At 40.6% G+C, this 14,795-nt stretch overlaps 1 protein-coding gene across 14 annotated transcripts in view; it reads left to right on the top strand.

The window, feature by feature from the left end:
* ABCA1 (ATP binding cassette subfamily A member 1) overlaps nucleotides 1-14,795 on the top strand; it is a 134,413-nt gene that overhangs the window by 59,751 nt on the left and 59,867 nt on the right. For all 14 annotated transcript variants that reach the window (XR_014837410.1, XR_014837398.1, XR_014837417.1 and 11 more), the window contains 2 exon segments: nucleotides 314-490; nucleotides 12,185-12,277. Coding sequence is in view for 10 of the 14 variants with exons in the window: in XM_085011830.1 (XP_084867956.1) it covers nucleotides 314-490; nucleotides 12,185-12,277 (270 nt within the window). In the remaining 4 variants the exon portion in view is untranslated.

Here is a 14,795-nt window from a genome sequence, read left to right as displayed (position 1 = left end):
CGACGCTAAATTCCCATTTGCTGAATCAGGTGTCGCAATTTTGATAAAAAGCATTAGACTCGGAATTTCCCTTTACAAGGACAAGAGTGTGGAGATCATGAGTCAAACACCACATGCAGGTTTTAAGTGTCCTGTAGGAGCATGCCTCGATTCGTCTTGAAGTTCAGTAGAGACTCGATGCATTGGACTATTGGAGCGGTGTCCATTCTTCAAAGCTGTATTGATGTGAAGTCCCCCGACAGGCTGCAAGAACCCTGCTTCCCATCTTCGTAATCCAGTTTTGCTTCTCTCTCTTTGTATGAAATGCTTCCAGGTATTTTTGCAAGGCTACCAGTTACATTTGACCAACCTGTGCAATGGATCAAAATTAGAAGAGGTGATTCAGCTTGGTGACCAAGAAGTCTCCAGGCTTTGCAGCCTGCCAAGGGAAAAGCTGGATGCAGCAGAGCAAGTACTGCGTTCCAACATGGACATCCTGAAGCCGATCCTGGTGAGTCGGCTTGGTGTGGAGAAGCTTTAAGCACTAATGCTTTTGGAATGTGAAATCTGTCCTTGGGCAATGTGACTTTGTTTTTGTAGAAATATTGGGCTGGCTGGGAGTTAGAGTTGAAATTTGGATCAGTGGTATTCCAACTGTCCTTTCAAACTTTTGGGCCATCTCCCTGAGGGTAAATGGGGGAAGAGTGAGTTGGGTGTGGCTCCAAGTCCTTGTCTAAGGTCCCTTGTGCCTGTTTCAATCTGAGAAGAGCTGCCTTTTTATGGTTTTTAATATTGTAAATGTTCATTTGAAGAAAGAATCCCCTAGATTAAAAAAAAGTCACAAAACCATTAGTGGGAAGATGAATATCTGTGCATTTTTAAAAGCCTATCAGAAAGGAGACACTGAGATGTCTCAGTGGAAAAACCCTGGAATTGGATGAGAACACAGTTAATAATTAGCTTAATCAATGACAAATTGCATTCACAGAAAAAATGGTTCCAACAAAGTTTGATAATCAGTTGGGAATCAGTAGTTCAGAGAAGCAGTCCATGAGAATACATGTTCATTCCGGATCCCATTGCAGATGAGTCCAAGCATTCTGGTTGTCAGTTTTAGGTATAGTTCCAGAGCAGGTGTCTTTCTTTGGGTTTTCTGGGATCTTTGGTGAGCTGCCCCTCCAACAACATCCTTTAGCATCTAGTGTTCTGGTATCCTACCCACCAGAGATCTCTCTGATTTGTCAATAGGTTCTTTCAAAACCAGGGAAAGAGCCCTGGAAGAAGGATGTGCCTAGAAATAGAGATTCCTCATTATGATAGAGAGAAAATGGAATTCTCTGGGACTTTTCACACCTTGATTTCTCTATAGAGAGATGGACCCTCCTGGGGTACTATGAAGTTTTGGTTTCTGGACCCTGTGCCTGGATCATACCCGAGAATGTGACCTTGGAAACACATCCCAGGGTTTACATTCTTGACTGACCACCACAGAGTTCTTGTGTCCTGCCTGACTTTCTGATGCTACAGCTTCTGCTTGAGGTGAAGGTAGTAGTGAAACTGAATTCTTGGATGCCTCTGTGGCAGGGCTGATGATGACCCAGTCAGTGTGAAGGGCTTAGGCCTCATGCTTAAGATTTGTTTTTGTTTTATTCCAGATTTTTTTTTGTTTTATTCCAGAAATAGTCTTTTCTGTTTCAGTATTTTAAAAGGTACTGAGTTCCGCCCCCCCAGCGGTCTGTGAGTCCATTGGTTAATGTTTCTATGGTACAATTTTATTGAGATATATTTCTGAATGGAGATGTTTAAAGTCCCAGATAAGTGGTCTAGTCGGATAAGCTCTTTTGTGAAGATATTTTCAGGCTGTTGGCACTTTTTTCATTGTAAGACAGAAGGTCAAAGGTTATAAAAAGTGGTGGACCATTTCTTTGGAATGTTTAGGCATTTTGTTTTAACCTCCTTACAAGGCAGAAATGTTCACCCTTTGAGCCAGGATGATTCAAACTTTGGAAAGATGCTTTTAGAATCATAGCAGTTTATTCTGGTGCCCATTCATTGTCTCATTTCTGTTTATTCATTAAACATATGTTGTGTGCCCAACCCATAATGTCTCTCTAGTTATAAATGTCTGAATTATGCTCTAAGTCAAGTGGTAGTACAGCCTTCATAATCTGATGGTCGACAGACTTGAAAATCTCTCTCTAGTGGTGAAAATGAGTATGACTGAGGACATGGAAATGCAGTGTCAAAACTGTCAGCCCATCCCATCATGTTGTGGTTGCGTCTTGTAGCCCAGTTGGTTCACGTCCAGGTGTTGATTAGGGTGGCTGCCGTATGCTTCCTGCACATCCCTTGGGCAAAGGAGCATCTCAGGTTCTACTCCTGCCTGTCAGCTGTTGTGGTGAGATCTTTCTTCCTAACTCAGAAAATGAGACTTTTGAATTAGAACATGGTGAGTGGCCAGGATGGCTCTGTGTAAAAGTGTTTTAGAGGATACCTTTGGGCTGAAATGACTTCCAAACATTTTGACAGTGACTTTTATAGCAGGGCCTTAACTGGAGCACTGGGATTGCTATTACACTTACATTAAGCAGCCTTTTGCTCCTACCATTGGTTGGAATTTTGGCATTGGTGATGGTAGATGGGTGTGCCGTGGGACCCCATGGCACACAGGCAGTTAATTGCACCAAGAACTGCATTAGCAGCAGCAGCCAACCTAGGGGTGGCCTGGGAGGGGGGAGAGAAACTGTTCTGTCAATATGCGTTTCTGTACTAAAAGTAGATTTTCAGGAGAGACATGTTTTGAAACATGTTTTGAAACATGTCTCTCCTTTCTCTCTGTCTGTCTTGTCTGTCTGTCTCTCTCTGCAGATGTTTCTCTGTTTTTCAGACAAGGTATTCTGACTCCCCTGGGCCTCCTTCAGTCCCCTGATGACCTCTGGACAACAGGGGGGAAGTGTGGCAGAGTAGAAAAGGCATGGGCTTGGGGCCAGCTGCATCTAGGTTCAAATATTGCTTCAGCATTCTGCCAGCTGTGTGTCCTTGGATACTTTATTTAGATTCTGTAAGCTTCAATTTCCTCTTCTTTTACATATAGATAATATACTTTACCCTTTGTTGTGGTTACTGCTCATGTATATGAAAAGTCTGGCATAGGGCTTGGTATACATGAGATGCTCAATACATAGAAGTTGATAATTATTACGAGTAATATCAACTATATACTGAAAACAGTGGCTGGTGAGATAGAAATTTTCTTCTGTAAATCATTGTTAGGAATCATCATGCTTAGCAAAGTAGTCTTGAAGAACATTTCAATGAAAAATTGCATTGTTTGCTTAGATATTGCCAAGGCTTCTTACCCTGTAGATTCTTATTTATGTTTATGCCTCCATTATACCTTGTATAAAATGAAGGTATTAGTTTGTATACCTTGCACATCAGGGTGTTCACAGGGCTGTATTCTTTTTTTGGAAGCTTTAAATATGAATCTGCTTCTGAGGCCATTCAGGGTAGGAGCTGAATTCAGTTCCTCGAAGTTGTAGGACTGAGATCCCTGTTTTCTTGCTGGACATCAGCTAGGGGCTGGTCTTTGCTCCTAGCATAGGAGGTTATGCTGCCCTACCAGCATTCCTTCTCATGCTTTTCATATGACCCCTCCCCAGCCACAGTGGGTTGTGTTCCTCTCGTGCTTTAAATCTGACTTTCCCTTCTACATCTCTCTGCCTCCAGCCAGAAAGTTTTCTGCTTTTAAGGGCTCCTGTGATTAGACTGTGAACCCAACCAGATGATCTAAGATAATATCCCTATTTTATTTTATTTTATTTTATTTTATTTTGTCTTCTTGTCTTTTTAGGGCCACACCCGCAGCATATGGAGGTTCCCAGACTAGGGGTCTAACTGGAGCTGCAGCCGCTGGCCTGTGCCACAGCCACAGCAACACCAGATCTGAGCCGTGTCTGCGATCTATACCACAGCTCACAGCAATGCCAGATCCTTGAGCCACTAAGCAAGGCCAGGGATCGAACACGCGACCTCATGATTCCTAGTCAGATTCATTTCCACTGCGCCATGATGGAAACTCCTAATGTCCCTATTTTAACATTAATGACTTTTTATATCTGTGAAGTACATTTTGCTGTGTGATGTATCTAACAGATTCCAGGGATTAGGGTCTGGCAGCTTTGGGAAGTATGTTCATCCAGCCACAACTGCCTTTGGGTTAGAACAAATATTTCATTGTCTTTGAAGTGTTTCCTCAGTGCCCTTAGCCTTTTTTTTTTTTTTTTTTTTTTTTTTTTTTTTTTAATTAGTCCCTCTTCAGCCCTATGTACTCTCTTGCTCATATTCTGAGAGTAACTCTAAAGCATAATAAATACTACCTACTAGGGTTTTTAATGCACAAACCAAAGAGAGCAGTGACTTTGGGAAGTTGAATATCGCTGAACAAGGCATAAGACATTCATCAACAAAACCAATACATATTTACTGTATGTCTGCTTTGTACCAGGTACTGTTCTAAGGCACCGAAAGCTCAGCCATGAACAAGACAGACAGGGTCCACATGGAGCTTTCATTTTAGTGGGCACCAAGAACCAGCTTTAAGGCTGAGATTGGGAACTTGAGGAATTCTTCACAGGGTCTGGGTTCTGTAAACTGAGAGCTGCCCACCCATCCTAGTTTCACCAGTGACCTCCCAGCAGCTCTCTGACAACAACAATCTTGTCCACTGTGGGACCCTGGGGGCCATACTGGAAGACTGTGGGGTTACGTGGCTTGGGCTCTCATCCTTGCTTACCACTGCCTTAGTGATGTGAAGATGGTGTCTGACCCTTGACAGTGTCTGATGCGAGTTAGCGAGGACAGGGATACAGATTTACTTCCATCTTGCTAACATCATAAATAGAGCACAACCTTGTGGCTAGATGGTTTTGACCTCTGATGATACCTTCACCCGAAAAGTGAAAGTTCTATTTCTGTGGAATAGTAGAGTTCTGTTCCTGGGTCTTCTGAAACATGCAGTACATTCTTACAAAGGCAGAACTCAGTTCATGGGACAAAGGTGGTGGATTCAGTAAGTGGTGCCCTGAGGTTCCCAGAAGACCAGTGAGCTCACAGCTGGGCTGTGCAAGGATCGAAGGAGCAGAGGTGGAGGAGGGGAACAGTCATCTTGGTCTTAAAGGGCTTTCGTTTAGCATCTTCTTGACCCTTAGACAGGGCCTAGCTTGGCTCATGGCTTTAGAGGCTGATACTTTTCAACAGGTCACATGCCATCTTTAAAGCATCTGTATGGGTGTTTTGCAGGAGAAAACACTTGCTTTTCCCTCTCCTCCTGCCTGGAACTCAAACATTTGTAGGAAGTGCCAGATTTTGTTTGGCTTTGTGTGGTTTTTACTGCCCACCTGTTTACAACATCTGCTTTTGCCCAGCAAGCAATTGTAATCCCCATCATTTGGTAAATGGGAGAATGACACACCTCATGGATTTGCTCTTTTAGACTCTGTTTACCTAATTCTATGAGAAAAGGGGAGCACAGAACTGGGGATAAATTAGTGAACTTAGTAGTGTGTTAATATGACTATTCAACTCTATCTAGACAGACATGTTTTGCCTTAATTATACTATTACTTCCTTGAAAAGCGCTGCCACTTCTAAGATAAAGGTTTGATTTTTGATCCTGAGTTAGGTGGTAGTAGATGTATTTAACTATGTTTAGAAACAGCCAAAAAAAAAAAAGAATGAGGTATTATTTTAATGCATTAGTGACATCGAATTTAAAAGTTAATGTTTAAGTTGAATTATTTTAAAAAGATTAGTACTGTCTTCAAACGTGAGTTTTATAATTCCCAACTTCAATAAAAATTATTACAGTGCTCCTCAGAGGAAAATTTAATTGTCGTATAAATCATTGGAAAGAAAGAGTGATTGCTTCCGGGTGGTGATAGTCTTTGTACCTGGTATGTGGCTTTCTTATTTTCAATTTAAACTAAAATATATACATCCTAGCCTTGAGTTGTATTTTTGGAATATGGGCAAAGTGAAGTAGAGATTTTAGTCTACTTCATGAGCATATTTAAGAGAAATTGAAATGTTCCAATGAACACATTGGAACATGCATTGACAGGAAGAAGACAAAATTGTGTATTATACTGAAAATACTATTCAAATATGTGTACATCCACATCTCACTTTAGTAGTAGAGTCCCTGAAAAATTTGAATGTGGATAAGATTTTTGTAAATTGAAAAGAGTTTTCAATTACATTTTAATTTCACAGATATTCTGTCTTATATTTCTGTTCGGCTCTGACTTCTAATGCACTTGTAGGAATCTGTCCTGGTCTTCCTTTTGTGTAGAGATCATCCGTAAACAAACACTTCGCTTTATCCATTCAACAAACAATTATTGAGCTCTGATTTATGCCATGCACTGGGCCAGGGAGGTAGTGGTGAGCAAGGTACAGATCTTTGTATTTCCCTGGTAGTGGGGGAGTGATGCTGTGCAGAATGATAGCCCCTCTGCTGGGAGCTGTGCAGGTCCAGATGGGGCCTTCTAATCCAGTCTTTGAGAATCAGGAAAGGTGGAACCTACAGAATAGAGGTTAGCCATGTAAAGACAGGAGAAGAATCTTCCATGCAGAGGACATAGCCTGTGCACTGCTCAGAGGCGAGGGACAAGAGAAGATAACATTTAAGGGAACTGGACATTGTTCAGTAGTTCAGAGTGGAGCAGATATAGCTGTAGAGGGTTTGACGGCAGAAGGAAGGTAAGACATGGTGCTGAGGGAAACTTTGATGAACGATTTTATTCTCTTGGACCTCATCCCTAGAGCAAGGGAAGCTGCTGAAAGCTCCAGGGGTCAGCGATTGATGAGGTGAACATGAAACAGAATATACCTGTATATCTGTGAATTTGAAAGACTTTTGGAGCAGGTCTCACACCAGTCCATCTCTACCCTCCTATTGTTCTCTTCCCTTTGCTTTTCATTTTTCTTCCGCATTTATTGGGTGCCTTGTTATTATCTACCATTGAACTGTGCTGGATGCTGAGCTGAAATAAAACACCAGCTCAGAAAGTAAAGTCAAATTAACTTTGCTGGGTTACTGCTTTAAAAAAATTTTTTTCAATTAATTAAACTTACATTTTGGCAGCACGCATACTGTGGCATATACAGAAGTAGAATATAATGTTGTACACATGAAACTTACATAATGTTATAAACCATTGTCACCTGAATTTTTAAAAAAGAGAAAAATAAAAAAATAAAATTCATGTGGAAGGAAAAAGCTAGTGAGCATAGAAGGAATATAATGAAGTCGTCTGTTAGACTGGGAAAAGATGGCACAATGGCCTCTGTCATTTTAGGGCACCCAGAATGTCATACTTTTAGGAAATGTTGCAATATTGTGATTAACACATTTTGCAGAAATGGGTAGGAGCTTTTGAGTAATATAATACTCATTTGTCTATTCTTCCTCTAATGAAAGTACAGTATTTAGTTATGATCTAAAAATATTGAATAATACATGAATTCCTGTTAGCTTAACACAGAATCTACAGTCCTCACTAAAGCTTTTATTTTCCCTGTTTTCTCCATTTTCTTTCACACAAGAAAATCTGGCTTCCTGTGGTCAGTGGGAATCTATATGAAGTCAAACCCAAGTGAATGTTTTTGGTTAAGAAAAATAGTAGTAGGAATTCCAAAGTGTGAATGGTTTACTCAGGCTCTTTGGAAACACTGTTGGTAAGCTTTGCCTGCCTTTGTGAAGTAAGTATAAGCAGGAGACCCTAGGTAATAGCAGCTGCAGGCACAAGGTTCTCAGCCTTCATCATGTGGCTCTTTTTAAGGCCTAGTGCCTGTGGTTGATTTCTTCAAGGAAATTGGACATCTTTCAGATCTGATAGGTACCCAAGCCAATTTATATTCTTACCCTTCCTTCATTCCTGCCAATCTCCTTTCCTCTTCCCTCACTCTCTTATCGTTCATTGAATTAAAAAGAAAATGATGAAATAGGTCAAACATATAAAAAGGTACAGAAATAGCATAAAGGACATCCATGTACTATCATCCATCATTTTACCATGCCATCTTCAGAGTCTTTTCAATGAATAAAACACCACAGTCGATGTCACCTGTATATCCCCTTCTTTCCTCAGAGATAACCGCTATCCTGGGATTGCGTATTTTTATGCAACCATATATGTATTTGCATTCTGTTAGTAGCAGTGTACTCTAGTGATTTACATTACATTTGCGTTACATTACATTATATATGCACTGTATAAATGTGTATGTTGATCTGCAACTTGTCTTTTTCACTCAACTTTAAGATTTATCAGTGCTGGTACATGTGGCATCTGGTTCATTTTAAATGCTGCATGGTATTCCACTTTTATACTAAAAATTTTTTTTTAATGCTTTCAGTTTTTTTTTTTTTTCTTTCACATTGTTTATGGTGTCTTTTGGTGCATAGCTTTTACTTTCAAAGTAATTTTACAAATTTGTTTTCCCCATTTTGCTTTGGACTTCTATATTTTAAGAAGGCTTTTCCTACCCCAAGTTCATTTAATTTTTAATAGTGGTGTGAGATGAGAGAATAATTATTTTATATAAGTAACTAGTTGTCTCAGCAACACTGGTTGAATAGGCCATCCGTTTTCCCATTAATTTGTATTATTAAGTCTGCTGATTTGGAGTTCTCTTGTGACACAGCAGGTTAAAGATCCAGTGTTATCATTGCAGCAGCTTAGGTCGCTGCTGTGGCATGGGTTTGATCCCTGGCCCGGGAACGTCCACATGCCTCAATTGCAGCCAGAAAAGAAAAAAAAAGCCTACTGATTTATCAGTCTTCTGTCTGTATTTTGTAATGTTCAAGCATAGCAAAGTAAAATGAAGTCTTGAGCAAAACACCTGAATAATGTCAGATTTAAATTTGATAGTGAATTTTTTTATATATAATTATTTTTATTTTAAATTTTCCATTGTAACTGGTTCTGTCAATTTCCTGCTGTACAGCATGGTGACCCAGTTACACATACATGTATACATTATATTTTCTCACATTATTATGCTCCATCGTAAGTGAGTAGACATAGTTCCCAGTGCTACATAGCAGGATCTCATTGCTAATCCATTCCAAAGGTAATAGTCTGCATCTGTTAACCCCAAGCTCCCCATCCATCCCACTCCCTCCTTCTTGGCAACCACGAGTCTGTTCTCCAAGTCTATGATTTTCTTTTCTGTGGAAATGTTCATTTGTGCCATATATTAGATTCCGGGTATAAGTGATATCATATGGTATTTGTCTTTCTCTTTATGACTTCACTCAGGATAAGAGCCTCTGGTTCCATCCATGTTGCTGCAAATGGCATTATTTTGTTCTTTTTATGGCTGAGTAGTATTCCATTATGTATGTATACACCACATCTTCCTAATTCGATCATCTGTCGATGGACATTTGGGTTGTTTCCATGTCTTGACTCTTGAGAATAGTGCTTCAATGACCATGTGGGTGCGTGTATCTTTTTTTCAAGGAAAGTTTTGTCCTGATATATGCCCAAGAGTGGGATTGCTGGGTCATATGGTAGTTCTATGTATAGATTTCTAAGGTATCTCCATACTGTTCTCCATGGTGGTTGTACCAGCTTACATTCCCACCAACAGTGCAGGAGGGTTCCCTTTTCTCCACAGCCCCTTCAGCACTTGTTATTTGTGGATTTATTAATGATGGCCATTCTGACTGGTGTGAGGTGATATCTCATGGTAGTTTTGATTTGCATTTCTCTAATAATCAGGGACATTGAGCATTTTTTCACGTGCTTGTTGGCCATTGTACATCTTCCTTGGAGAAATGTCTATTCAGGTCTTTTACCCATTTTTTCCATTGGGTTGTTGGCTTTTTTGCTGTTGAGTTGTATAAGTTGTTTGTATATTTTGGAGATTAAGCCCTTGTCAGTTGCCTCATTTGAAACTAATTTGAATAGTATGTTTTTAACCCTGTATGTCAACTTACACCTGTATGTATAACTCCAACCAGAATTCCCTTGAAAAAGGAAATTTGTACTAATTACAGGTTGCCAATACTTCCCTTAATGAATGCTGAGCATTTAATTTCAAGGAATGATTAATATAAAAAGGATCCTAATAAATAGCATTGACCATTCTGCATATTACTTATGGGTGGGTTGAGCCAGTGTTTTTTGCTTAAGAGACCAAAAACTAAATTAGTCAGTTAAACAAACCAACTAAAGCCTAAACTATTGACAACAAATTTGTATAGTAAGATACATATTGCATCTGTGTCTGAATATCTAAAGGTCTGATACCCACAGCAGATTTAACGAGGTCTTTATGTTTATGTCCATGGTCAACTATATCTGTGGATTAAGATAGTCATGTTCCTATAAGCATGGAGTTTTGCTGAATTGTATAACTTCTGAAACAAGAAGAATAAGCTTGCCCCAAAGTTAAGACGTTTAAATTGAAAAACCTGAAGGAAAAATCATTACTTATGAAGACCTGTTTTTGCTCATGATTACCTCACCTGAACACAGCCTGGGAGTTGTATCGTGGAGTCCCACCTGAGTAAAGCATTTAAAGGAAACCATGGGCTCATCAGAGGAGTGAGAGGGTGGGAAGGCTGGCCTCTGGTGAGTGAGCCGTTTTAGAAGAGTTCATGAATCAGGCTGGACAAAATCTTCCACAGAACTTTTAGACAGATTTTATCAGAAAAACACATTCAGGGTTATCCGCGGATGTTATGATGATCTTGATACTAAGTCTTCTGCATTGGAGTTCTTTTTAAAGGAAAACATTCCAGGCTGCTGTTTCCCAGACATAATGATGAGCTTCGTCTATTTTGAGCCATTTTCCACATCATCTGCATTATGATTTCACAGCAATCTCTGATATAAGAAAAATATCAAAATAGTTCAGCCTTCTCTGGATGTCTGAGGGCATGATACTGAATAAAGTGATGACTATAAAGTATCAAGGGAAGAGGAATTTTTCCCTGAAGACTTTTTTTTTTTTTTAATTTTTTTTTAGGGCTGCACCCATGGCATATGGAAGTTCCCAGGCGAGGGGTCCAGTCGGATCTGTAGGTGCTGGCCTACACCACAGCCACAGCAACACAGGATCCAGGCTGCGTCTGTGCCTACACCACAGCTCATGGCAACACCAAATCTTTAACCCACTGAGCAAGGTCAGGGATCGAATCTGCATCCTCATGGATACTAGTCGGTTTCATTTCCACTGAGCCACAATGGGAACTCTTCCCTGAAGACTTTATTATTTTCCTATTTGACAAATAAGAATGATGAAACTGACTATATGTCCTTTTTTCTTTGGATGCCTCAAGACTCAGAACCAATTCTGGCCCCAGAGTCTGTAAATCATTTTTTTTTTTTCCTCTAGCTTATGCTTTCTGCACTAACTTATCTTCTTCTTGGGCCAAAATTAATTATTTTCTTATATTTTCCATGTAATTAGCTAGGTAGTATATACTAGCGTTATATATACAAATGAGTAAATGTGAATATTTGACTCAAATTTGACATAAACGTTATTTTAACTTAATTTTTTAAAGTGATAAAATTTAATATATTAAAATAAAGTTTCACTATATCAAAAATGAGCAAATTTCCAATATTATAAACAATGCTGATTTGAATAGAATGAAGGAGAATTCCTTCTTCGCATGCTTTTGGCAGCTTTAAACTTTACACTTTCTTCCTTTCTTGTGAGCCATCACAAACTTTGTTTCTCAAGGCCATTTCCATGTTCCCGGTCTTGCAGAACCTTAGACAGAGTGGGGAATTTATGGTCAGTTTTGCATTAGACATACACAGACACACTAGCATGAGATATTTTTTATCTATTGCACATCAACTAGTTTATATATTCCTACACCATTTAAAAGCATTCATTGGAGAATTAGTAAGTCTTAGGTAAACAACCTGCAAACATAGAGTTAGAATAATTTTAGTGTCATATTTTGGTTAGGAGTAGGTTTCTTTTGTGTTTTAAACTCAAGATTGTGAATGGTTTTAATTAACTTGTTTCTTTTTAATAGAAGTTTCAGGTTTACATTGAGTTTAGTGTATGAGTGTGTGTGTATGTGTGTGTGTGTCTCTCTCTCTCTCTCTCTCTATATATATATATATATATATATACACTTTTTTTTTTCATTATTATTTTTCCATTCCAGACGCAACTAAACTCCACATCTCCCTTCCCGAGCAAGGAACTGGCTGAAGCCACGAAAGCTTTGCTGGATAGTCTTGGGAATCTGGCCCAAGAGGTAAGTCGTGTCTTTTCAGTCTCAGAAGGCAGCCCATCATCCACTATCACTCTTTTCTACCGAGTTGAGCTAAGTGGGTCTGTTTTGATTTGAACATCAGAGGAAATGTAGAATCAACTTTAGAAGCATTTCTGATCTTAAAATTACCTGGTTTGACCTCCTTACTTTTAGAGATGAAGAAACCAAGACTCCTAGATGTCTCAGGGCTAATTAGCTAGTGGCTAAAGGCCTGAAGTTTGGCCTAGAACTTCCTCCCACCGTTATTCTCAGCTCCTCGCTAATGACTTATGTGTAAAGAGGGTGATTCCCCTTCATCTCTCATGTGCCGCATTTGTCTTACCAGCAACTTCTCCTTATTTCTTCAGTAGCAAAGCCAGGCAGTCTATTTACGGAAACATTTGTTGGCAGATTGAAAAGAATAACATGATACCCCTAATTCAAATCTTTCCCTTGTAAACATCTGGCCTCTGAGTTCAACTTTGGGAGTGTAGTCTCCTGATGAAAACATTAAGTTGAGTTTTCCTTTCAGGTCCACATGTTAACAAGGTAGCAGGATAACTTTTGTCATAGGGTCAGAGGGCTTAACTTGCAAAAAAACCTGTTAACTTTTTCCACTGCCTCCCAGGCAGCGTGTGCTCATCTTTCTGACACCCAGTTTTGTTTCAGGTTAGACTTGGAAAGGAAGAACCATGTGGAACCCACTGTGTAAGGAGTTAAGCTTGGGGCGGTGGTCAGGCCCTAAACGTATAGGACACTGGGTAGGAATAATTTGTGGGGAAATTTTCTCAGACTTGGTCCAACCTTATTATGAGTTGATTCTCTAGCTCAGTTTTTGGCGTTTGTATCATTCTCAAATATCAAAACTCCCTTTATATTTTCTAAGAATAAAGTATTGCATGTCCACTATGGGAAATGCAAAACATGTGGAAAATACAGAAAACACCAAGAATCAGCACTGTCGACACGTCAGTGTATTGCTTTCGGTTCTGCTCTGTTTTCCATTTCTGCTCATGTGTGTCTGACCGAAGAGGCCTGGCTTTGGGGTCCCTTTCAGGAGAAGCCCTCTTCCAGGCTGCTGTTAGTCCCATTCTGAATGCTGGTGACCTCTCTGTAGGTGGAGAAGCTGGGTCTCCTGGGCTTCTTCCTGGAGGCAGAATGAGAAACAGAAACTGCCCTGCAAGCCCATGGCCACTTCTCTGGGGTCCTGTTAGCTGACACTGGCACACCCTGTGCCACTCTCACAGGTCCCTGCCAGCCTTGGAGAAAGCGAAGCAGGTACTTTGATGTGGGCGGCTGCCTCTGAGCTCAGGGTCTGCTTACAGCTTTTTCTTCTTACATCACTAGCCTGCCTTTATTCTGGGAAAAAAAAGTAATTCGTAATCAAAAACGGGTGATGTGTCTACTGCTCATGTGGTGGAAATTCTCCAACTGAGCAATATACATTTTTCTTGGCAGCTGCTTCCTGTGCTTTGCTTGCTCCCTGGTCCTGGGCAGAAAGGGCCACCTGCTTCTCTCAGTGGAACACCTTCAAGTCACTTTCCATCATGAGGGTCTCATTGTCTAACTTGCCATTTCTCTGGGACATATGGGAGAAGATAAATAAATGTACTCGTTGATCTGTTCAATGTTTGGAAGAGAGTTGGTTGTTTTGACCAAAGCACAACCTTTGAAAGGAAAAGGGAAGTAAGCTTCCCCTGGTTCTTGCAGTTTCACCAGTTTCCCTGTGAAATCCACATGACAAATGTGAGTCAGTCTGACTGTGTCCATATTTCAGAAGACACTGAGGTTCAGAAATGCTGGACAACTTGCCTACGGTCAGCTAGTAAATTAATTGGGAGAACTGGGATTTGATCCAGGACTGTTGGACTCCAAAGCCCATGTTCTTGCTGCTTTTCCCACTTTTGGTCTGAACCCTGATGGTAACTGGACTAGAATAGGAAGGAAATACTTCAAAGAAAGAAAAGATGGGTTAACAGGGCCTGGCCATAGGGTAGGGATGGGGACTTCTTGAACCAGAGGAGTCAAAGTGGACATGAGCTGCACATCTGAGTGACAGGAAGGTGGGGCTGGGGAGGCAGGGCAGGGAGCAGTGTCTCAGCTCTCTGTCCAGCACCCACCAGGTACCTGGCACAGCTAGGGGTTGGGGACTCAGAACGGAGCACCCTAACTTCCCTGTTCTCATGGGGCTGACCTGGGGTAGGAGACAGAAGTAAACTGGTCAGTGTATAATGTGACAGGAGGGATGCCAGCAATGAGGAAGAATAGAGCTGGGTAGAGGGGATGGAGGGCCATGAGGTGGTTTTTTAAAGGGGGTAATTCCTGACTGTCTGGTCAGATAGCATCTGCACCTGGAGAAAATGACAGTGGGGCCTGCACTCCACACAGAAGACACCATAGATTCCAAGATACTGATGTTGGGGCATGATGACCCAGGAATGTGTTTAAAGACCGGGGAGGAGGCCGGCATGGCCAGAACAAAGAGAGCACACGAAAGGGGGTGAGAGATGAGGTTGAAGCA

The sequence above is a fragment of the Sus scrofa genome, chromosome 1, assembly GCF_054392235.1.
Source record: "Sus scrofa isolate SSC_HxYL_T2T_F1_AM1 chromosome 1, Sscrofa_HxYL_maternal_Yorkshire_Landrace_v2.0, whole genome shotgun sequence".
Classification (NCBI taxonomy): domain Eukaryota; kingdom Metazoa; phylum Chordata; class Mammalia; order Artiodactyla; family Suidae; genus Sus; species Sus scrofa.
Note: the sequence above shows the minus strand (reverse complement) of the source record. Positions and strands in the feature narration are given on the sequence as shown.